This window comes from Drosophila nasuta, chromosome X, assembly GCF_023558535.2.
Source record: "Drosophila nasuta strain 15112-1781.00 chromosome X, ASM2355853v1, whole genome shotgun sequence".
NCBI lineage: Eukaryota > Metazoa > Arthropoda > Insecta > Diptera > Drosophilidae > Drosophila > Drosophila nasuta.
In genome coordinates, this window is record NC_083459.1 from 4,748,473 (window position 1) to 4,772,171 (window position 23,699).

Consider the following 23,699-nt stretch of genomic DNA (forward strand, 5'->3'; position numbering starts at 1 on the left):
TTTTTTAATATTTTCGATATATTTTGAAAATAATACCGCAATATTTTGCTTTTATTTAAAATGGGTAGCGGGTATCTCACAGTCGAGTACACTCGACTGTAGCTTTCTTACTTGTTTTTTTGTGTGACGGTGCTACTCAGCACTCCCAAATCGAGTAAGTACTGCAATTGTGAGTGATTGTCATTCTCAGGCCTTTCTTGCATCTGCCTATTCGGCACCGGATCATTTTAGACACTCAAGCCTTTCAGGTGGTTGTGCTTCGTGCATCCGATCATTTTTTCACTCATGACGAAATGGCTTGTGTTTTATGAGAAAAGATTACAAGAGCGCACCAGCAATAACAAGAACAACTCACAGAACCGAAGGCATTTCTTGCTTCTCAACATACATACATACAAACATACATATGTATGTACATACATATAATCGTGCCGGTCCACTCATAATTTTTGACCGAGTGTGTTTGTGCCTATCAGATACACACACTCATAACCACCGAGTGCGTAAAATCAAATCACAAAAGTCTTGTGTATTTTCGAAACCCGTACTTTTTTGATACCCGTACAAATGTGTTAAAAAGGCACATGAATAACCGGTGCAGCGGTTGAGTGTGTATACCCGTGCCGTTCTCTGATATCCATATCCATATCAACTTGTTCTTTTATAATCGTTGCACTTAAAACCTTTATGTAGACACTGAAAACAACGCAACTTTTTCGGATTTTCGAAGAAATACTTCCAATTTCGATTTCACTTTCAATAGCTTTATTTTTATTATAATATTTCTAATGAGAAAAAAAATAAGCAATTTTTACTAGCTACAACAATTGATTTGGCCAAAAACAGCTGAACCCGCCAGCATTAACACACACATACACACACACACACGCACACATGGACACAGCAGGACACTCACACGCACACACATTCACACACAGCTGGGGTCGTTCACCTTGGTTGTTTTGATTGTTTTTGGCATCGCTCACTGTATCTCCTCGGTGATGAGCTTCTTCAGCGTGCACTCGCCGGCGCCCAGCTTATGCAGAATGGCAAGGATCTCCTCGCGATAGCGATCCTTGTGAGCCAACTCCTCGGGCGCATACTCTTCTGCACCGAGGCGCGTCATGCGCCAGATCACATTCAACTTGGCCTCGATCAGCACATAGTTCGAGGGCGGACAGAAGCGCGGGCACAGCTCGTTGATGAAGTGAATCATGTCGCGCACACTGCACGTGTTGATCCGATTGTTGATCGTGTTGAGGGCAAAGTCCTGATACCGCGCCATCTTCGCATGCGGAAAGACATTCTCGCAGCTGAGACAACGCCAGTCCGGTTGCAGTGTCTTCGTCTGCACGGGTATCACGAGTCCCTTGCAGCCCTGTTCCCGGCAGAAGAGCGCCGACAAATACGTGCCATTCTCCTGCAAAATGTACAGAGACTGCATTAGTGGAAAGTCTTCGAAAGAGGCAAATGATGACCATGCAGTCGATAACTCAAAAGCTGAAAAAGAGATTGGAAAAAATATAAAAAATAATAAGAACAATTCATGCTTAAATCTTTGACAATATCAACGGCAGAGTCATTGAAAATGATCTGCCTCAAATCTGTTCAAATTGAAGAACAATTCATGCTTGTGGCTTTGACAATATTGACTCCAGAATTATTTAAAATGTTCTGCGAGAATTGAAAAAAAATAATATAGTCAGATAATGTATTGAAGATATCTTCATCAATAGACAATAGCTATATAAAGTATATATAGATTTTTAAATATATCAAGTCACTTAAATTGTATTTAAACTTCGAAGAAATCCATTGACATAAAGCAACAAAAATGTGCTGCAGCAAAGAATTATTCTCCCATTAATGAAAGCAAAGAATACGAATCACAATGCGAAACTCCCTTGAGAAATCAAACATTTTGCACTGACTGACTGACAAGTGTTGCACAGTCGAGCACGCCCACACACAACAGCAGGGAACAAAAAGTAGAATAAGAACTTGAAAAGCTCTCGCAATGAAATGAAACTTTTGTTAAAAGCATTCGAATCGATAAACGATTATTAATTCAACGCTAATTATACGCAGTTCGTATGAAATGGCCACAATGGGATGCTATACCCTGTGTAGAATGGCACGAAAGGGTATGCACACCTCAATGTGGCGATACGTTTCCTTGTCTATTCATATAAACACTTTAATTTAAATCATGAAGACTATAAGTGCTAAAGCTATTAAATTTAAGGGAAATAAAATTTGAAGTTGTTAATGTTATTCATGAATAGATCACAAATCAGTTAGAACCTTTTATTTGCTTTGGTCACACTTAATTTTATTTTTATTCTCTAATTTTAAGTAGGGATTACAGTCATGACAATTACAAAAGCCAGAACAATCACTTTTAAATAGTTAGGTTATAAACTTGATAGTTTCTTTACACATCAGTTGTAGCTGCATTTGGTCACACTTAAATTTTTGTTTTTTTTTACAAATTTTGCAGTCAAAAAACTATGTATAAGATAGCGCTGCCACATATAAAAAGTTAGTGAAAAAAACTTGCTTTTTTTTCTAAGCAATGATTTGAAATCGGCATTTGCTTTGGTCACACTTAATTATATTTTCATTTTCTAATTAAGTGCAGCAAGTAAATTGAAGGTGTACAAAATATGAAAGCTAAAACTAATTTAATTAAATAGATTTATTTAAATAAATATGGAAAACTTCTTACTTCTTAGGACAATATTGTGATACCTGCATTTGCTTTGGTCACACTTAATTATTTTATCACTTTGAATTATAGGCAACTTGATTTATGGTTAACCTATCGTGTATTTGTCTGCCTACATATTCTGTGGAGAGAGAAGTGCAAATAATTGTCAAGTGCAGGGTATCCAACTAGTCGACTACCTCAACTATTCTGTTGCGCATTAAGAGACCGCTTCTGCACCTGTGGCGGCATGCTCGTATACTCGCATACTTATACATAGTAAGCATGTGTGTGTGTGTGTGTGGGACGAAGCTGCTGCTGTTGTTGTTTCGGCAGCGGCGCCATTTGCATAACCCGCCCGCGTCCGCATTGGTGTCGCCTAGAGACGCCAAGCGGCGTCAGTCGAGGGGGTGGTCGATGGTTGAGAGATGCAGGGAGCCGGGTGCGGGGGGAGGCAGGTAAAACTGTCATACGACTATCAAATGCGACTGGGAACTAGGGACTGTGCAACAACGACCACGGACATTGCGACAATGCGTGGCAAGAGGGGCGACACACACACACGAAAATGACACCCCTGCCTCCCATTCTCCCTCCTCCCACCTCTTGCACACACACACACACAAAGAGCAATATCGGCTCTCCCCCCTTCGCACCTTCCTCGCACTTTTCTCTTGGTGTCCGGGTTCGGGTCTCTGGCTCTGGGTCTGGGTCTGGTCATGTTGCACTAATGAGCTCACGCTCATGTTCATGCCCCTCTTGTGAGGAGAGGGTAAGGGGTTGGGGGTGAGGAGGAGGAGGAGGATGGCTATTCTGTTCTGCATCATCAGAGCAAGTTCATGCAAAAATCATGCAACTAATCTAATTAAGCGCATTTTTGTCATGTCTCTGCCAAATGCTATTATTCATCTAATCCAACAGATATATACAACACATATAGATAGATAGATACATCGTATATAATGCTCGGAGCATAGATATATATATGTATACTAAGCACTTAGATAGCTATCTAAAGATTGAGATACAAACACAGATACAACTACAGTTTGGGATACGGATAAAACACACACACACTCACACACACACATGCGGTGTGACAGCTGTAGACTCTTTCGAATCTATTCAAAGATCTTTTCCCTCGAGTGACAAAGACAATTCAGAAAACATTTCAGAAATTCCAATAATTGTTTTATGTCTGGCAAATTTGTTGTTGTTCTTGTTAATGTTGTTTTTGTTAGTGTTATTGTTATTGATGCTGTGCTAATCATAATGCCCAGGGCAGTCATGTTTTTGATCTTTAATGGAACCGACGCACACTTCTGGGAGATCAACCAAGTTAAGTCCGAGTAATCTCTCTTTTCATGATTTCTTAAGAATTTCAAATTTACATTTTAAAATGCGGCCACCTGCCTGCTTTAATATTACCCAAGAAACAGCTCTGTCAAGAAGTTAATTAATGAGCGTATCAAAAATTGCAATAAAATCCCAAAATAATCAGCAACTATTCCGTTCTCTGCCCTCTCTTCTATCGGTATCAATATTTACCGCACTAAAGTGTATTCTGTGAAGTATGCCATAGACTTCTTGAACATTTGTAACGGATTCAATTTGCTGCTTATTCCGATCATTGAGCATAAGTATTTCTTTACAATACTTAAACTTGCACCACAAATAACATTTTTGTTTAGGAAATCATTTGGCTAGTTCTTAAGTAGCTTTCTGAACGTTATGATTTTTGTATGGTACTTCAAAATAAATTTTAGAAAATCATAACCTAGCAAAACTATTTAAGAGGATCTTCAACCCCCTCATTTCAAAATAATTCCCCAAGCTAATCAACAAATCTTTAAATCTTAACTTAATTAGAAGATGCTTTAACAGCCTTGTAATAATATTTCACACGTTAAAAAGGGGTAAACCAAATTCTTCAGTTAATCAAAAGACGTTTTCGTCTTGTATTCTTCGCTTGGCAATGACATTTCCTATATTAAAGATGATCTTTAGTACCTTTAAAAGGTTCCTTACATTATTATAAAATACATACATGCATCACAAAAGAAGATTCTTCTAACGTTCTTTAAGATCAAGATTAAGGAGAAAAAGGAGAGGAAGAAAGAGAAGGGAATTGAAGCGTTACACTCACAGAGTTGTCGTTGCATCTGTCGCAGTTGCACACAAAGTACTTGGTCATCTTGAGGAAGATGCCGCGCGTGAGATTGCTCCAGAGGATCTTCGTGTACGTGGTTGTGATCTCGCCGCCCTTGGGAATATCCCTCGCTGCCCGCACCACCGCCAGCCGACCGTTCTCAAAGTAATGACTGGCATTCGGGGTGCACTCGTGATTCATGATCGCCGTCAGCGGGAAGAGGCCACGGAGCAGTGTCTCGTGCTTGTCGACGCGACACGGCGCCTCAAAGGCATTCGTATTGAGGACGCCGACAACGCGGAAGAGCTGATCCATGAACGGTTTATCGGTGGTGGGGAATTTGCGAAAGCATTGCGCCGCCTTGATGATCTCCTGGCGATAGCCACGCTCCGCATTCGCCTGCATGGCATCGACCAGCGCCCGCTGCTCCTTGCTGAGGTAAAACACGCGCACCGCGGTCAAAATGCGCAGCGACAGCGGATTGACGACGTCGCCCAACGGCTCCTTTGTGGCCACGTCCTGAGGATCACTCTCTTCGGATGGCGACTCTTTGGCTGGCGGCTGCTCTTCGCTCGCTGTCAGATCCTTGGGCATCCAGCGCTGAAAGTGTTCGCACTCATTGCGATGCGCAGCGGAGTCGGCGCATTCACCGCAAACGGGCAGCGTGCAGTGATGTGGACAGAGGAAGTGTTTGCTGGCCAGCAGACGATGGCAGCAGACGCATGTGTTCAGCTGCGAACCCTTGCGCGCTGTGGGACCCACGACGAGGGCACGCTCCCGAAAGATTAGCTCGCCGGCGGCAATGTCGCGTGTGGCAAAGACGCCGCGACCCGCCACCGGCGAGGGGGCGAGCATCCAGTTGGGCTGCTCCTCGCGCAGATCGCCCAGATGCACATCGATGAGGCGGGCCAGCTGATCGGGCGTTGTGCTCCGACTGGGCGCCATGTGGGCGACCATTGCAGCTGTTGTATTCATGCGTTCAGCACTCGCCATGCTGCTGCTGCTGTGTGTAGAAGAGCACTCTGTTTGTCCCTCTCTTTCTCTCACTCTTGCACACGCACACGCACCGAACTGTTCAGTTACTTGCTCTCGCTCTCGCTCACGCTTACGCAGGATCGTTACAACAATTACAGGCGATTGTCAACACAAGAACAAAAAAAAACAAATGTAAACAGGCGAATGGCAAAACGACAGCAGCACGCAGAAGAACGACCAAACGAAAAACGAAAAACGAGACGAGGCGACGCGACGACGACGACGCAACGCAGCGCGCGGCAAGTTTGCGAGTGATGAAGCAGGCGACAAAAGACCAGGCGAAGGCGACTGCCGCGACAACGCCAACGACGACGACGGCGAGACCTCAGCGGCAGCGCAGTCGCGAGCGACGCCGTTAGCAGCGACTGCGACGCCCTCAGAGAGCATTAAACGCAGCGCGCAACTAAAAAACACAAATTAGATGGCGGCCGCAATGGGCAACAACAACAAACATTTATGATGTTCCAAGGCGCCACACACAAGCACACACACACTTTTACACTATGGCCACACACAAAGCACACACTTTGGCGCTTTGGTCACACTCAGCACAATACTCATTTGTACACTGAAATACAGTCGCACACACACACACACACACTTAGAACACTCAGCCTCGCTCACACTCTCTCACACACTCATGTGTGTGTGTGTGTGTGTGTGTGTGTGTAAAGCGGCTTTTGCTTTCGCCTTTTGCTTTTGACTCTTATTCAATTTGCTGTTGCATTCAATTGGATTGGCTACAACAATGCGTGCAGGCCAGCAAACCGCCCGCCCTCCTCCTTCGCCCTCTCTATTCGTACAAGTGCTCTTCCTTCATCACCATCATCTTCTTCTTTGCTCACACACACGCTGTGGTTCTCTCTCTCTCTCTCTCGCTCGCTCGCTCGCTTGCCTAGAGCTCGCTTTGCCTTGCCTTGCGTTGCGTTGCCTTGCCTTGCTTTGCTTTGCTGTCGTCTTTTGCCTTTTGCCTGTCACTTCGATTTGTCATTTCAATTTGTTGCCTGCCCCCCGCTACACCTTGCACTGCCTATTCCCCTCTCGCCCACAGTTCCCCCACTCGCTGTCTTTCTTTGCCTGCGGTTATGAGCCGCCTATAAATACACATAACAAAACAGCAGCAACAGCAACAGCAACAACAACTCTGGGCAAGAATCACGCGCGCCACGTGGCAACAAGCAGTAACAACAACGCAACTTGTACGGCTTCCCACCTCCTACCTCCCACCTTCCATCTCTCTATCTCCCTCTTATACAACACTCCGCTTTCGCTCTGCACTTTAAAGCTGCGAATGTTGCTCAGATTTCGCAGCAAAAACTGCAGCTCACATTAAGGCAGCGCATGAGAGAAAGAGATAGAGAGTGAGCGAGAGGGGGGAAAATGGGAATGGGGGAAGAGAAATGCTCCAGGTGAAGACTGCGTGTTGACGCTTCATAAATTGGGAGCATGAAGCGACAAAGCCGATTGCGTGACGACGGCGACGACGGCGACGACGATGGCCAACTGACAATGCCAATGCCAAAAATGCCATCATCACAACAGCAGCTGCTGAAGGCGCCGCCTGTGACACGTGACCAGGTCGCACAGGTGACTGCCGCACGTTGTCACCAATGTTGCCATTGAGCACGCATGCCACGCCAAACACAACACACAACGCACAACGCACGCCACGGCACGCATTGCGTATACGCAACGTGACAAGAAATTGAGACTTTGCCCAGCAGCCAAATATCCTGTAAGCAAACATTGCGTATACACATAGTTAGAGCAAAATGTGTAGCGAAGTCAATCATAATTCAAAATAATAAATATATATTTGAAAAAGAAATGGTTTACGAATATTAAATGTATCTACTTTATTGCTTATAAAAAACATTTGTTATATCTCCATTTCTAAGCATCAATTTCGAGTACTACAGAACTTACTTTCCGATCTTGACATTCTATCAAAATAATCAAATTATTTTTTTTAATTTGTGCGCAATTTTTTTTAAATTGTAGTTATTATTAATATTTTTGTATTCATATACAATTTTTTAAATATAAATCAAAAATTATTTACAAATTCTTAATTTATACATAAATATACAAATGAAATTAAGTAATAATTTAATTAAAAGTTCTATAGAATCATCAAACCTTTCAGTGGAAATTTTGTAGAACGTTTATAATCTAAGCTCAACTACAAATATATCTATCAAAATACTTAATAACCCCTAAAATATTGCTACACTTCCTATACTGTTATACCCTCTATCGTTATATTTAGTATACAGAAGGCCCCAACCGTAAATCAGATGAGGATTTCTTTTATGACTTCACCACATTAACTTACCCCAATCCGCACCCCTTAATAACTACCTAGTTGCCCTCTTTAACGCAACTCAAAATCAATTGAAAAACGTTTTAAACAATTTTCCAAATGCCCCAAAGCAATGAAAAGCAAAGATGAAACCGCAGCGGAAAAAACGCACAAGAAATGTTTCTCTGAGCGCTCTGAAGATTTTGCACAACATTTGATTCTATTTAAAACGGCAATAGAGGAAAACATGAAAATAGCAAAGAGAAAAAAAAACAACACAGAAAAATTGAAAAAGAAGAAAGACGAAAATGAAACGAACTGAGAATCGGACGTCAAATGAGTTTCGCGTTTGTTTTAGCCTAACCCAAAACTGCTTACAGCGCCCCCTGGCGTCTCAAATGTGCGTGCATGTTTTCGGCCATATGTGTGCATGTGTGTGTGTGCGTGTGTATTTGTACTTGAACTAGTTTGGGCCTCCATTAGCTCTAACTGGCAATTTGCCCAGGCCCATAGGAATATGCATTATGACAGCGAAGCGCTGTCAAAGAGACAGAGAATGAACAGATGGCTGAGCAGGTGGCGGGGAGGTGGCGGAGGGGGATGGGACAGGCAGGAAGACAGGCGGCGAAGCGGACAAGCGAGAAGACAAGAACTGAACGGAACGGAACGGAGGAAGGCGGTTGGATTAGGCGCATTCATTGAAAGCAAACGTAGACCCGTGAGAGGCGAGCGAGCGAATGAGATGAAAGCCATGCCATTTAGCCATGCAACAAGTTGTCATTCAGAGCACTCATTCAGTCACTCATTCGCATATTCATCCATTCATTCAGACATTCAGTCATTCACTCAGCTTTGCGGATTTATTTTGCTCTGTCGCCAAAGGGGATTATGATTTATGTTAAAGATAGAATGTTGTTTTTTTAAACAAATATAGTATATGAAATATTACTGATTACGTTCAGTCTGTCAACCTTAAATACACATATAATATCTTAATACTAATTAAGTTTAGTCGAGGTATCGCATAGTCGAGCATTCCGCGTTGTAACTTGCGATTTGCATTCTTTGTGGCGACCCACAATGCCAATTGAGTGTGTGAATAGCTCACGAGTGCAATATGAATATTTGAGCTGAATTATATTCGTAATTACCCAACGGAGTAGCCGACAAAAAATAAGAAAGGTATTTCAAATCGGGGGCAAAAACAAAAAACAAATTGAAAATAGGAAAATCGTATTCAAGAACATGTCTGTATGCTTTTATGAATAACTCGAGAAACAATAAAAAAAAACAATTGCAAGTGAATATAGTTGTTCTGTGGACTTGTATTCACTCGCCGAAATCGAGCACTTAAGAGGTAGCTTAATCATTCAAAAATTCATTTGAAAACACAATAACCACATCAATATGCATTCGGTTGCTCAAATCACATTCGACAAAACGTTTCATTCAATGAATCGCATTCAAAAAATACTTAATATGTTCGCAGTCTTACCATAGTACTCATAGTAGTTAAGTTGGCTGCGCTTGGAAACGCGGCTTGTTAAGTTGGCTGCGCCTTGAAACGCGCATTATTAAGTTGGCTTCGCCTGCAGCTCAAACAATTTCAAATGCGTATTTTCATTCATTAGTTGACCACTCATAAATATCAATGGACAGACAGACAGAAAGAGAGACAGACAGTCAGGTGAATAACCTGCTGTTAAGTAATTGGCCGCGTGTTGAAACGATCAGCATCGATTCATTGATGAGCAGTGCGAGCATCAGTATCTTGTGGCCCAGATGCAAATATAGACAGATAGATGGGACGAGTGTGTGTGTCTATTTTGGTGAGATTGCAACACACCGAAATAGAGAGATACAGATACAGATCGAGAGAGATGGACTGACTCACCGTCGGATCCTGGCACCGGGGACACTGGCACATGAAGTGCTTCGTCATGCCGAGAAACATTTTGCGCGCCAGCGTCGACCACAACAGCTTCGTGTAGGACATGGTGATCTCGCTGCCCGCGGCAATGTTCTCGGTGGCGCACACAACGATCGTCTCGCCATCCTCAAAGTGATGTGCCGCATTCGGGGTGCACTGATGATTGAGCATGCCAGCCAACGGGAACAAGGCACGCGCCACAATCTCCTGGCCATCCACCTGGCAGCGGCTCTCGAAGGCATTCGTGTTGAAGGCACAGACGGTGCGATAGAAGTACTCCAGCATATCGGGATCGTGTGGAAAGTGCTCGAAGCACTCGGCGGCCCGTTGCACCTCACGCATGTAGTAACGATCGGCGTTCGCCTGCATGGCGTAGAGCAGCTTGCGCTGCGACTCGTTGAGGAAGAAGCAACGCACCACGCTCAGGATGCGCAGCGCACGCGGATCAATGTGTTGCACATCCCTTGGCTGCCACTTGCGGAACAGCTGACACTCGAGCGCATGTCGCGGCGACTCCACACACTCGCCACACACGGGCAGGCCACAACCGGAGGAGCACAGCGCCTCGGCATCCGTATCGCCAGCGGGCAGATGATAGCAATTGATGCAAGTGCGCAGATTGCGACCCCGATGCGCTGTGGGACCCACGAGCAGTGTGTGCTCTCGGAACAGTTGCTCGCCCTTGGCGATGGGACGCACTGCGAAGATGCCACGCCCCGAGATCGGAGAGTCTGCGACTTGCCAGGCGGGCGAGGTGGGACGCAGTGGGCCCAGATGATCGTCGATTAGGGTGGCCAACTCCTGTGTGGAGGCGCTGATTTCCATTTGCGGCACATCCTCCGTCAGCCCTTGCAATTGCGACATTACCGATTAAGCAATCGTCTCTCAGCTCTCGCGCCCAAATTTCCCAATATGTGTGTGTTTGGCTGAAACTGTTGCGCCCGATTGACGCTGCTCGGCAAACTAATTAGTGATTGCTCGCCGCTCGAGCAACGCGCTGCCATGGAGGCTGCGGGCAGCCTGTGGGCTGTGGGCTGTGGGCGGGGCAGCAACGGCAATGGCAACAGAGCAAACCACAAGCCGCAACAGCTGCCGTCGCATGCAGTCAACGAGCCTACATATGTATGTAGTCTATTATTAGTTACAAGTTTCGCGTAGTTCGCAGCACTCGGGAGCAGACGTCATGCGCTCGCCTCTCCAATTTCCCAGCACTTGTCCAGCCACGAAGCACGAGGGCCATGGAGCGAGCAATTGGATGACCGTCGTTTGCCATCGTTAGCTTTTTCAGCTGCTGCTCTCAGTTGCGTATACTTATTAAGTTGCAGCCAGCAAGAATGCTACACTTTTTCCCCAACACCTTGTTGCTGTGCTTAGCTGCGCACACTTTTCAAGTTTCAACCTGTAAGTATGCTACACTTTTTCTCATACACCTGCGAATACTTTTAATGCACCTCGAAAGTATGCTACATTTTTTTTACACTTTCATTTTACATGTTCTTTGCATTAACTACTTTAGTAGATTATTTTCTAAATTGCTGTAAATAACTTTAAACAATACTACTGAATTATAAATACTCACTAAAGCAACACATCTTAAGCGTCTCCCTATGTTGCGTATACGCCAAGTGCACAATCTTAATAGGCTAGCAACACAACAAAAAAAAATACTTCTATCATAAGATAATTAAATTTTATTGGCAATTTAAAAGGCTTTCTAGTTCGCACTCAACTTGCGTCATTTTAATCATCTTGAACACATCTTACATTAAATTATTAGTTTAGTCAAATCGTATGATTTACTATATATATTAAGTATATTAACATATACTCGCATCTCGTATATAATATGTATGTATGCAATACAATAGTTAACACTTTATAAAGTTTTTTATTTCAATTATTTTAGTTTTTCTTTTTTTTTCTTGAACATGACACACAACGCGTTGATCATTTTAGGCTTAGTTTGTTAAGTGGGGGAGGAGCAACGCAGCGACGGCGGGGGCAACTACTTCTAGTTATAAACTATGCAAGTACAATGTGAATAAGGCACTCATTATTCAAAAATATAATATAGTTGTATATGTTATTCAAACTTGTTTCCAGTTAGTCGAAAGTTGAATGAACAAAAAAGTTGTGTATTACTTTTCCAACAAAGTTTGTTTGTTGTTCTTAGGGGGATGCAGGACGTAAGGTAGGAGTTCAATTTAAGCTTTGTAAATGCTTCTTCTTCTGCTTCTCTTGGTGGTGTTTGTGTTTCTCATATTCAGCTAGCCGCTTTGGGGGCAGCTAGTCAAGTTGTCGTAGTTGTCAGCTTATCGCGAGGTGCTTCCCTCGAGTGCTTTGCTCGCTTCTCAAGTTCTCAAGTTTCTCAATTGCTTTCTCTACATTTTGTATTCTCTATATACATTGCACCTTTCTCTGCGAGTGTGTGTTTCTGTGTATGTGTGTGTGTGTGTGTGTTTCTGTATGTACATTTATTTATTGCACGCTTAAACATTAACTTTATAAATATAAATATAGAATTACAAAAAAAAGAAGACATATTTAGTACATATGAATAATAACGAAAAGGGAGTTCAGAGTCTGCAAAAGTTATTCAAAGTGTTATGCACACAAGACACTGTGGCGTAAGTATTTTAAAGTACTCAACATATATTCAGAGTGCACAGCACAGCGGGAAAAACATCGATGCAACAGCTCCGGGAGCATTTTGTTGTTTCGCAAGCGATTAAAAATAGTTTTGAAATTCACGTTTTTCTTCGAGTTTAAGATTAGTTTATGTTACACGAAAGGCACGAACGAACGAACGAGTGGGAGAGGGAAAGTGAGGGGGGAAAGTGGCTTTAGCTTTGGCAGCTGGCTAGAAAAGATCCCTGATGCTGGATTTTAGTACTGATACCAGGGCTGGCGACGCACCCATTGCAGTCGATTGCTGGTCTGATCCGAGCGAATCTTGATGCTAGCTCCCTCCGCAGCGCGCACCGTCTCCTTCACCTATAAACAAAAAGTGGGAAATTGTATTAGAGATCGTTAGCTAGGGAAAAGCTATGCTCGGTGCTTACGCTCTGCATCAGATTCTGGGCATTGCCCACCAACATCTCTGTGGCCTCGCGATCCTCATCGGATCCCTGGGCGCCCAGCATCGTTGCCTTCACCGTCGACAGAATCTTGAGCTGTGTGCCAATGGTGGGAATGCGTTCGCACACCTGCAACAGATTCGTGCGGATGCGTCGATCCGTGCACTGACGTGCCAGCTCCTTGGCCAGTCGCGTCACATCCTCCGATGCCTCGGCGATCTTCTTGGCCGTCGCAATCAGCTCGCGTTTGCTGCCCCGCGACTCCGAGAGCACCAGCTCACTGAGCCGGGCCATTAGGATGGCCATGCGTTTGGCCGCCGCAATGATCTCGTTGTCCTTGGACGACCACTGACGCACCTCCTGATGCAGTCCACGTGCCGCTATCTGCAAGACAACCATATATAGCATATAGTACAACGAGTCCCAAAGGGAAGCAATTTCAAGTTAATATACTTACCAGAATCGGTTGGTTGGCATGCGGCATAGTGCGGAACACGCCCTCATCCTCGTCGTCCGTCTCCGGTGGCGGAGGACGCACCGGGGCAAGACCCTCGCGTGGCAGTGGTGGACGTGGTGGCGCACGTTCAGCTAAATCAAACCATGGAATGACATTAGCGACAAGTTGGAATTGAGAGAAACGCCCAAAACTTACCATTCTGATTGGACAGATGGAGAGCGCTGAGCTCAGGGATCGGCGGTGGCAGCGAGGTGGGCAATGGTGGCGGCTGTGGCGGCGCAATGGCATCGCGCACTTCGCGCACATCGCCCAGCAGACGCTGGAATGACTTCTTCCAGGCCGCCGCTGCCGCCGGATCGGCAATGTTGGTGGCCACCAACTTGGCATCGCCAACCATGGCGGGCAACGATCTCTCCAGGTTATTGGCGGCGGCATTAAGACGTTCGGTGAACACCGGATCCTCCGAATTGTCCGCCTCCTGCTTGGCGACGAGCAACACCCGATTGATCAAACGGGCAATATTCGAGGTGTTGTCCACCATCTTCTGTGGCTGACGCCCGTGGATGGCATCCTCGCAGAGCTTGGCATACACCTGCATATGCTCCTCGGAGGTCTTGATAAAGTCCGCCGGATCGGTGGCCTGATCGCAGAGCGTACGCATGCGCAACACCGTGTCGGCATACTGTTGCTTCAGGTTCTGCAGATGCTCGTCGGCCGCCTTGCTGGCGGGATAATTCATGCGGATGCGTCCCGCATTGATCAGTTGCGGCGTCAGCGAATCCACCTGGGCAGCCGATGAGAGCAGGATTTCGGCAATCTTCTTGTTGCCACAGGCGCCACCGGCAGCCACCATGCGCGATGTCTTCGATGCGCGATCGCTGAACGCTTGCAGATTATTCGATTTCTGATTAAAGTTCTGCTCGCGTCCCGGCGTTCCCTCGGGCAGCATCACAGCCTCGGTGAACTGCTTGAGCGGTGTGCTAACGTCCATAAAGTCCTGCACGATGCGATTCACCAGAGCGTTCTGTATGGCCGCCTTCAGTTCGTAGAGCTTTTGGGTCAATTGCTTGGCCGCCTGCTTGGCAGCGGGACCACTGCCCGCCGCCTGACGCTTGAGACGCTCCACTTCATCGCACAGCTGCATGATCTCGGCCTTCTGATGGCCCGGACAACCCTCGGCCACCTTGCGACCCTCCTCGACAATCAGATTGATGGCACGCTCGCCCAGCCCGCCATCGTTGAGCTCCGGATGCTGCAGCCACTTGACCGCCTGCTCCAATCGTCCCTGAATGGTGTGCGCCGTCTGCTGGACGCCCGCCTTGTCCACACCGGAGACAGCTTGGCGCACCAGGCCTTGCAGCTCCCCGAGACGTCCTCGGATGCCAGTGGCCAGGGCGAGAGCTTGGGGCGAGTTGCCTTTGCCGTCTTGGCGGAGTTCGCACAGATTGTTGGCCATGGCGCTTATCTCGTCCGCGAGCTTGCGTATGGGATACGAGTCCTGGGGCAGGCAACGCTCCGAGATCTCGTTGGCATTGTCGATGACCTGACGCAGCGCCTTCTCGCCGACACCGCCGCGCAGCGCATACGGATTCGATAGCCATTCGCTGGCCAATTCCATTTTGTTGCTAATCGCATTGCTGAGCTTCTTTAGCACGGTGAGATTGTCCAGTTCGCTGGTGTCCTCGTCGTAGGTGGTCAACTGCAGCACCCGAATGATCTCCTGCAGCTCGTCGCTCATACGAGCGGCGAGGTAATTGCGATTCTCGGCCGCCTCCTCGGCTCCCTTGCCCTGTTGCTCAACAATGTGTATGTAGACCTTCATGCTGCAGATGAGGATGGGTGCCAGGGTCTTGACCTGTTCGAGGCAACGCACCAGTATCTCGCTGTGCACCTGATGCGTCAGCTCCTTCTCACGGGCGCCAACCTCGCGGGACACTTTGCTCAGGCAGGGCGAGAGATCCTTGAGGAATTGCACCAGCTGCTCCATGGTGCCAATGACTTCGGCAACGGCGAGATAGTCGAGGACACGCTTGCACTCCTGGATGATCTTGCGTACCTCGCTCTCGTCGAAGCAGAGCAGCAGCGAGGAGGTGCCCTGCAGTATGCCGCGGCTTCCCTCAATTAGCTTCTTGCGCGCTGGCCCCGAATAGGGATCGGCACGCAACATATCCGAAGCCTCCTCGAGCAACTGCGAGGCAGTCTCCACGCGATGCAATGCCGACGGCATGTCCTGCCTCAGTATCTTGTCATCCGAACTGTTGATCGTCTCCCTGCCCACCTTCACCAGGTTCGCCACCGCCGCCGAGACCACTTGAACGGGCCGGCTGAGATCGGGCATGGCGTTGCCATCCTCGGCCTCCTCGTGTAAGATGACCAAGCGAGATACCTAATCGAATACATAACAATCGGTTAAATAACCTTTCAAAGTGACAGATTAGCTAACTAATCTAAGCTCAAAAATATTTGCTAGAAAGAGATCAATAATACTATGTATACAAATGTGAAGAGTCTAATAGGATGTAATAGAGTCTAATCAATATAACTTTTTTATTGTGTTGATAATCAAGTTGGTTTTGATTTTCCTTCCCACAAAATAAAGCAAAATCTTTTGGCATTTGTATCTACAACTAACAACTAACTACAGGGTCTAATAAAGTCTAATGTAGAGATATTTTATATTATTAGAAATCTTGTTCAAAGACAGTACAAATAAAATGAAAGAAAGAGTTCAGGACAGTTGAATATAAATAAAATTAAGAATTAACTATTCAATAATGTAGTCTTTTTAAAGGAATGTTTAGCTTTTCTAACTCATTTTAATAAAAGGTACAGGGAATGTGCGATCCGAAGAGTTTGCTTTAGATTAAAGTTAAGCTTGTAAATGACTTAACTTAAAACATTCTCAATTTTAAACAGTGATTAACTTTTCAGTTCACATTTGATTAAGTTGTAGTTAAACTGAACTCTTTTCACAGCGCAGCAAGTGTCATTGGGGCAGAGCCAAAAGCGGCAAGCGTTAGACGCTCGTTCGTTATCGACACAGCCATAAAAGAGACGCCACAAAGTTGGCGATGGAGAGGAGGAGATACAGTTAAACCGGCAGTCGGACAAACAGACAGATCGTCGATAGCATTGCGAATGACATAGCGTGGGCATCAACACTTGGCATCGACTTTTAGACCTGCTAGTTTTTTTTTCTGTTTATCTTGGACTTGGACTTGAGATCAGCACCTGCTCTACAACTGGCGGCAAACTGTAGCGTAGCTTGACTTGCTGTTATTTTTAGGCATGAACAGTTCAATGCTTTGTGCCCCCGCAAAATCGGATCGTTGTCTATCTCTCTCCCTGACTTTCCACAAGCTTACAGCAGGTCTCATTGATAAGCGACTTGAGTAACGGAAGCTTCAAGAGTAGTGAAGAATGAGGAAGCTGCAGAGTATCTTAAATTCGTGAAAGCTAAAGATAAATCCATTAAAATAATTAAAATTTATCTACATTAACCTGATTGATTCTCGATTGATTCACAAGTTCTTTGTTGCCCGCAAGAATATTGTTTTGGCTTCCCAAATGGGAGAAGAGCACATTCAACACAATTTATGTGGCATTTCTATACTTTTTGGTCATTCTCTTGATGAATTAATTATGTAATTAATTTGATGTGCCATCGCTCCCCCCCTCCAAAGTTTCCCTATTGCATTTTCCATGGCTGTTTGTTTCTTGCTCCATCAGAGCAGAGCGCGAATCTCTTGGGACATTTGCCGACTGACCAATTTGCCAGCGTATCTAATTTTAACCAACCCATCTCATTATTTCAGATCGCAGAGTGTGTGTCTGTGTGTGTGTGTGTGTGTCTGTGTATCAATGTGTTGATTGATGTGCTGAATGATCATTTTTAATTCGTTTTTGTTTTTGCCTGCCATTCAAGCCACCTAGCCACCTAGCCACCATATGCAGCAACCTCCCCTCTTTGCTCCCCTCTCTGCTCCACCCCATTGGGGGCGATGACTAATGCTTTGGGTTTGCTTTTTTGGCACAATTTTCCCTCAACTATAATCTTCAGTCATCCGCATCAGCACCTAGACTACATCTCCTACACCTCCTACAAAGACTACACCTACACCTTTTTCCCGCCCCCCTCTCTATCTCTCTCTCACCCCCTGCTCTTTCGCTTTTCTCTCTCGCGCAATGATTTCATTTTCATGCCTTTCGTTCGACTCGTAAATGTTTTTATTTTGTATTTCGTATTTTGTATATTTTTGTTCGCCTTTTTCTTCACGTTTGTGTGTGTGCGTGTGTGTGTTTTATACAGTTATTTTTGGACCATGAATCTCTAGACTTGATACCCTTTCAATGGGGTATTTAAATTTAAGCGCAACATGTGTTCAAAATTGACAGCTGACATGTGACTTCATTGCTTGAAGCTTTTGGTGCTGCTGTCTGTTTAAAAATGATCAATAGATTCGATAAATCAACTAATCGATAAGCTTAGTAAGAAAAAAATACTCAAAAATGTTAGCAAGAAATAAATACTCAAGCAGCTAGCAAAATTTAAAAACATGTTTAACAACTTGTTTTGATAAATATGTATTTAAATATTATATATGAAATAATTTAATAAATTTTAGAAAATTTAAATTAATATTAAATTTTTGTTTAACATATTTAAGATATAACCAAATACATTAAAAAAAATTTAAAAAACTAAGTATGAAGTTAAAAAAATATTTATAATAAAAATGCTGAATTAAATTTTATAAATATTAAATAAAATAGTTGTAATAATAGTTCTTAATTGTTTCTTAAGTCTGTCCTTCAAATGTAATAATCTTGAAGATCAGAAGACCATTTAAAATTAATCCCATGCTTCTATAGGGTATTACATTGTCACGACTAAATTGCTTTTAATACTATGTTTTCGTCAAATCGTTTTTCATTCTGTTCTTTTTTTTCTTTTTTGATTTTTGGTTTGTTTTCATTTGTTGTTTTATTAAATTAAAATTTTGCTTGTCCTCAGGTTCAGCAGGCCAGTCCAATATCATATCGTGTTTGCCTTTGACTCTGCTTTTTGTTCTTCAGCTCTTTCTACATAGTGTATAGTAGTATGATTATTATTATTTCCCACCTCAGCTATTTTTTAGAGACCCGCAGCAACATTTGTTAAGTAACAACAACAAAAACAACAACAACAAGTTTTGTTTTTGTGATCATAAATTCGAAAATGGGTTCTAAATGTCGTCTATATATAAAGCATAAAGTATATAGTATAGTTTGTCGCCTTGTAAAGACTATAACCATAATATAATACATATAGAAACTACACATGACCCACAGCTGGGAGAAGCTGCCTGTCATATTGTGTTTATTTTTACTCTCGTCAGGTAGCAAAAATTATTATGATGCACGAAAATAAATCAAATCAACGAATCGAGTCGAGTAAACTAAACGAGCCAAAAACGTATACACAAAATACATACAACTAAAACTTGGTTTATGCCATGAACACTTTATCATGTCAGAGAAATAAACCGGAAAGCGAAGGAATAAACCGGACTTCCAAGCAGCAATAATTGTACTAAATTCATAATAAATCAAGTTTTATATCTGATATTGAAGTTAAACTCTTTTTTTTATATAAAATTTAGTACACATCAGAATTCTATTATTATTTTGAAGTTATCGCTACAACTTTGTGATAAGCTTGCTCGCATAAACAGCGTCAACAGCAGTCAACTACTTAACTGCCTCATAAGAATACTTAAATAATACGTTAACTACTGGGGAAGGGGGGAAAAGGGAACGACTAGGTTTACAGTTGTTTGAGATTTACCTTCTTGGGCGCCAATATGCACAGTAGTTATAGCTATAAAAGACATAACACTAGTACTTAAGGCATCAACAATTTTTTTATCAACTACCCACATTTCCCCAGCTTCATCTCTTCTCTCACTTTCACTCTCACGCACTCATGCTGTCTCGCTCTTACCTGCTGGGCAACAGGATCTAAAATGCTTTCAATGGTTTTTGTGTGGAAGACGGGCATTTTATTGTCTCAGCTTCAGCTTCTCCTAGTCTGAGTGTGTGTGTGTGTGTCTGTGTGTGTGTGTGTGCGAAGTGTGCCTGTGTTTTGGTGTGTGTGTGTGTGTTTTTCCTTTACTCCAATGCGTTGAGAATGCTGTAATGAGCAATTAAATATAGATATTAGTACCAAAGTATGTAAATTCCAGCAGTTGCTTAAATAACAAACAAGTTTTCGAGCTACAGAAAAGTGGAATATGTATGTGTGTGTAAGTATGTGTGTGTGTGTTATCTCTACATGCTGCTGATTGAGGTCGCAGATAATGCCACCTGTAGGAACATGGAAACATCCAAGAGTATCTCCCACTGTATCCAAAGCTGATAGGAAATGACTGACAAAGTCGAGACAATCGAGATTGCTCGACCATTTACTACCCGTTCATATTTCTTATGCGAGAATATTTATTGATTAATCTACGAAAACTAGTGAAAGAATGGTTATTATATATACTGGACTAATATGTCAAAGAAAGTTTAAAGAAATCATAACACAAAGAAGAGAACACTCCAAAAATGATTAATCTGATCGTCACAATCATAAAAAACAATAATGATATATACATTTTATATATGCAAACACCATTCGCGTTACTAATTTATAATACCCCTTATTCTCGCAGTCATCAAAATACTGGAATCTCTTAAAGAGATTCTTCAATACAATTCAATTCAATTCATTTCAATTTCAATTTCAATTTGGGGCGGCGTCTGCTTTAATAATTCTTTTCCAAATTCGTCTGTGCTTTCGGTGCCTTGTGCTTTGGCTGTTTCATTAATGATGACGCACACTGTGAGGTCATTGCGAGACAATTCAGTCTCAGTGTTGTCGCTGTCGCTGTGTTTAGTAAGCAACGAGGGGGAGCAACGAGGGGGGAGCGGAAAACGGACTACGATAGACACAACACTGATGACGCACTGTTTACAAGCCTTAAATGGTCAGTGTATGTATATGTGACTGTGCGTGTGTTTTTTGTGTGTTGTGTGAGTGTGAGTGTGAATGCGGCACTTTTGCGATAGGTCGACTTCCGCACCCTTTGCTAAATACCACGTAATTGGCAATGATTTACAGTGAAAGTGAGAAATGGAAAAGCATCATGAGAAACGGCATTGAAAACACAAGTTCCGTTTGCTACGCGGACAGGTGGGTGGCCTCTCTCTCTCTTTCTCTCTAGGTGTGTGTGTGGGGGGTGTATATGTGTGGGTGTGCCATAGCTACATCAAAGCAAAAGCAAAGCACCAAACTGGCGCCAAGGCGTTTTCAAGCACCTTGCTAAACCGAAAATACTTGAGAATTATGCTTGAAAACGCAACGGAAAATCGTTCGCATTACACGGCCGATCGCATGCACTGCGAGAAAAACAATTATACGTTTCAAATATTCTTACTATATTGTTCTGAAGTTACTCTACATATGAATGCAGTCAAGCTTTTCTAGCTAGCTATTAATTTCGATATTTGCTTAGAAAGAAATAGAAAGAATGTGTGCACATTCATTTTGTAGTGATATCAATAATGTATGTACATATATGTATATCGATATTGGTATTGGTATTTGCACAAATATAGAAATGTGTGCAAACTCATTTTGTATTGATTGACCGCCACTTATGGCCTTAGTAAGCGATTGATTTCTAAAATGCTCAAATATAAAAACAGAAATAAACAAAACAAAGCAACAACACACAAAAGACAAATATTATTGTGGCGGCGGCGTGTTGTTTTTTTTTTTTTGTGTGGGACGCGGGGTTTATTGACTGGCTGCATCCATTTATGGTCAACAAATTGTTGCAACTAATAATATGCCGCACACACACAGGAACGCGCACACACACGCACGTTGTGCATACCAAATCGATAGCGCAACAGGTTATTTTTCTTTGAATTGTCAACGAGGCTCATCTTGAATTAATCGCTCGATATGTATAAATTGCATTAAGCTGTGTTATCGATAAGCAACAGCTGTTCCAAGCGAAGCTGCAGCAATGCTGCCCATAACAAAAACAATCCGCCGTCGATCAATGCAGAGCATAGGGTGGGGAGAGGTTTGTGTGTTGCGGTGGTTGTGGTTTCTTTTTGTTATTATTTTGTCTTGTCGTCGTTAATTGTACATTTGCGTTGCATTGCATTTTGATTGCTGCTAATGTGCAGAGAACAATGAAATCATAAATTGAAAACAGCAGCAACAACAATTCCCCGTTGAATTTACTGAGTGCCCCACTGTGGCATATTTAGAGCTGCTGCTTCTGCTGCTTCTGGAATTGAAATTGGAATTGGAGCAGCGATCGCAGCGCGCGCAAAACGATACAAAAAATATACATATGTACATATATGCACATTAAAGTGTTCATTTGAACGCATATTATTTAATTTAGGGCAGGCGGCAGCGCCAAAGCTTTAACGTCTTGCTTCATACACATTGGCAGCACTTTTTTTTGATTATGTACACACACACACAGACACATGGCCATATAAATACACATATATACTGCAAATATATGCGTGAGTTATGTTCACATGGCTCTTTTGCATTACTTCATGCATATTTCACTGATTATCGTGTTTGGGGCTTTTGCGTTTCTTAGCACGTAGCAGCAAACATACACACATAGCAAACCAAAAAAAAGAACAACAAAAAATGTCGAGCAAGAGAAGAAGCTCTAAACACAAACACGAAGCCTGATGACAAATGCAATTTAATGCGATTTTTGACAACTGAACGATTCATAAGCTTCTCCACACACGCATATACATACATATGTATATGTATATACATTTGTGTATAAGCAGTGAGCACACATGTTGTGTGTATTGCCCGTTATTTACTTTAAACTTTTGCCTTTTTCCCGTTTCGCTTTTTTGCTCTCGCTCTCTCGCAGCGCCTTTTACTTGCTTGCCCGACAGTTCTTTAAATACTAAAAAAATGATTGTGGCCCACAATCTTTCTACCTTGCTTTGCTTGGCGCTGCTTTGCTTGCGCCGACGGCGGCGTTGCGACGCTTTTGTTCTGCGCTACGTGCCTAGACTCCTCTTCTTCTTCTGCTGCTGGTACAGCTGCTTCTTCTTATATTGCTCTCCATCTCGCCATCACTTTTCGCTGGCGCTCCAACATTCTCTCTTGTTCTCTCTGGGGGCTTTCAGCACTTGCATGTGTGCGTATGTATAGCGTGTGAATAGGCATTTTTATTATACTCTCTGCACCGACCCTCCCAACATCTTTATAATCTTGTTTTGAGGCTATTTTTGCACCGCACATTTCGACTGTCAAAACTCCAGTAAAAAGAAGTAACATCCAAAGAACTTACTAATGTATATTAGTAAAGTTATAATTATATCGTATATGTAAAATACGGTTTTCATACGCAATTAAAAACGTCTTTCTTGTGCCATAAGAGTGAGGATCGTTAAGCGGGAAAAAAAACAGTATGACTGCATGTAAAGTTTAGAGATGCATTATTTTGTGTCTATAATATACCAAATATACAATTTTCCTCATTTCTAGCTGGTCACACTTCATCAGTATATTTCAAAAATGCGCCGTCTATTGAACGCTTTTTTCGCCCTTGCTTTTTTCATGCTGATCAAAACTGGTATAGCATTTTGAAGAACTTTCTAATATTTTAATACGTTAACAACGTAATATTAATAATCAAATACTTTTAAGGCTATTAAAAACTTTGTTATAACTAAATTTTGTTTTTTTTTATATAAATAGATTTATTTATGTAAAAAATAAAAGCAGCCAAACTAATAAACTACAATTTGGTTACACTTTACACGAGATATGTTCAACATTTAAGGTCACACTTGTGAAAACGAAGGCGAACTATGGAACGTAACAGCTGTTAATGCTCACAGTACGATAAATAACATTATAAAACATTTGAACAAATTTGGTATTTTCAGTATTTCGGACTGCCAACTTGTTGCAAAAAATGAAAAAAAGTGTGCAAAATGAAATTGCACAACA

At 43.1% G+C, this 23,699-nt stretch overlaps 2 protein-coding genes and 1 pseudogene across 3 annotated transcripts; 1 reads left to right on the forward strand and 2 right to left on the reverse strand.

Annotated features, from left to right (window-relative positions):
* Positions 1-742: 742 nt before the first annotated feature.
* Positions 743-6,153, reverse strand: LOC132796196 (SET domain-containing protein SmydA-8). Its single transcript, XM_060807276.1, has 2 exons — positions 4,854-6,153; positions 743-1,420 (listed from the first exon to the last, which is right to left on the reverse strand). The coding sequence occupies exons 1-2, from the start codon at positions 5,847-5,849 to the stop codon at positions 983-985; spliced, it is 1,434 nt and encodes a 477-aa protein (XP_060663259.1). The 5' UTR covers positions 5,850-6,153; the 3' UTR covers positions 743-982.
* Positions 6,154-7,337: 1,184 nt separating this feature from the next.
* On the forward strand, positions 7,338-11,498 carry LOC132795470 (uncharacterized; annotated as a pseudogene).
* A 1,080-nt stretch (positions 11,499-12,578) lies between these two features.
* Positions 12,579-22,942, reverse strand: LOC132795453 (vinculin). 2 transcript variants are annotated; one of them, XM_060806159.1, is made up of 6 exons: positions 22,679-22,942; positions 19,641-19,829; positions 13,853-16,043; positions 13,658-13,788; positions 13,186-13,584; positions 12,579-13,117 (listed from the first exon to the last, which is right to left on the reverse strand). In XM_060806159.1, exons 2-6 carry the CDS (start codon positions 19,695-19,697, stop codon positions 13,010-13,012), a joined length of 2,886 nt encoding a protein of 961 aa, XP_060662142.1. In that variant the 5' UTR covers positions 19,698-19,829; positions 22,679-22,942; the 3' UTR covers positions 12,579-13,009. The 2 variants fall into 2 exon arrangements, with proteins under 2 accessions (XP_060662142.1, XP_060662141.1); XM_060806158.1 differs by lacking the exon at positions 22,679-22,942 and adding an exon at positions 22,556-22,657.
* Positions 22,943-23,699: the final 757 nt, after the last annotated feature.

Bases quoted from the DNA above. Each gene is read 5' to 3' on its own strand.
- LOC132795453 (XM_060806159.1), bottom strand. From the start codon at position 19,697: ATGCCCGTCTTCCACACAAAAACCATTGAAAGCATTTTAGATCCTGTT. The intron at 16,044-19,640 runs GTAAGAGCGAGA...GTATTCGATTAG, and splicing joins TAGATCCTGTTGCCCAGCAG to GTATCTCGCTTGGTCATCTT. The intron at 13,118-13,185 runs GTAAGCACCGAG...TTTTGTTTATAG, and splicing joins CCCAGAATCTGATGCAGAGC to GTGAAGGAGACGGTGCGCGC.
- LOC132796196 (XM_060807276.1), bottom strand. From the start codon at position 5,849: ATGGCGAGTGCTGAACGCATGAATACAACAGCTGCAATGGTCGCCCAC. The intron at 1,421-4,853 runs GTGAGTGTAACG...TACATTTTGCAG, and splicing joins ACAGATGCAACGACAACTCT to GAGAATGGCACGTATTTGTC.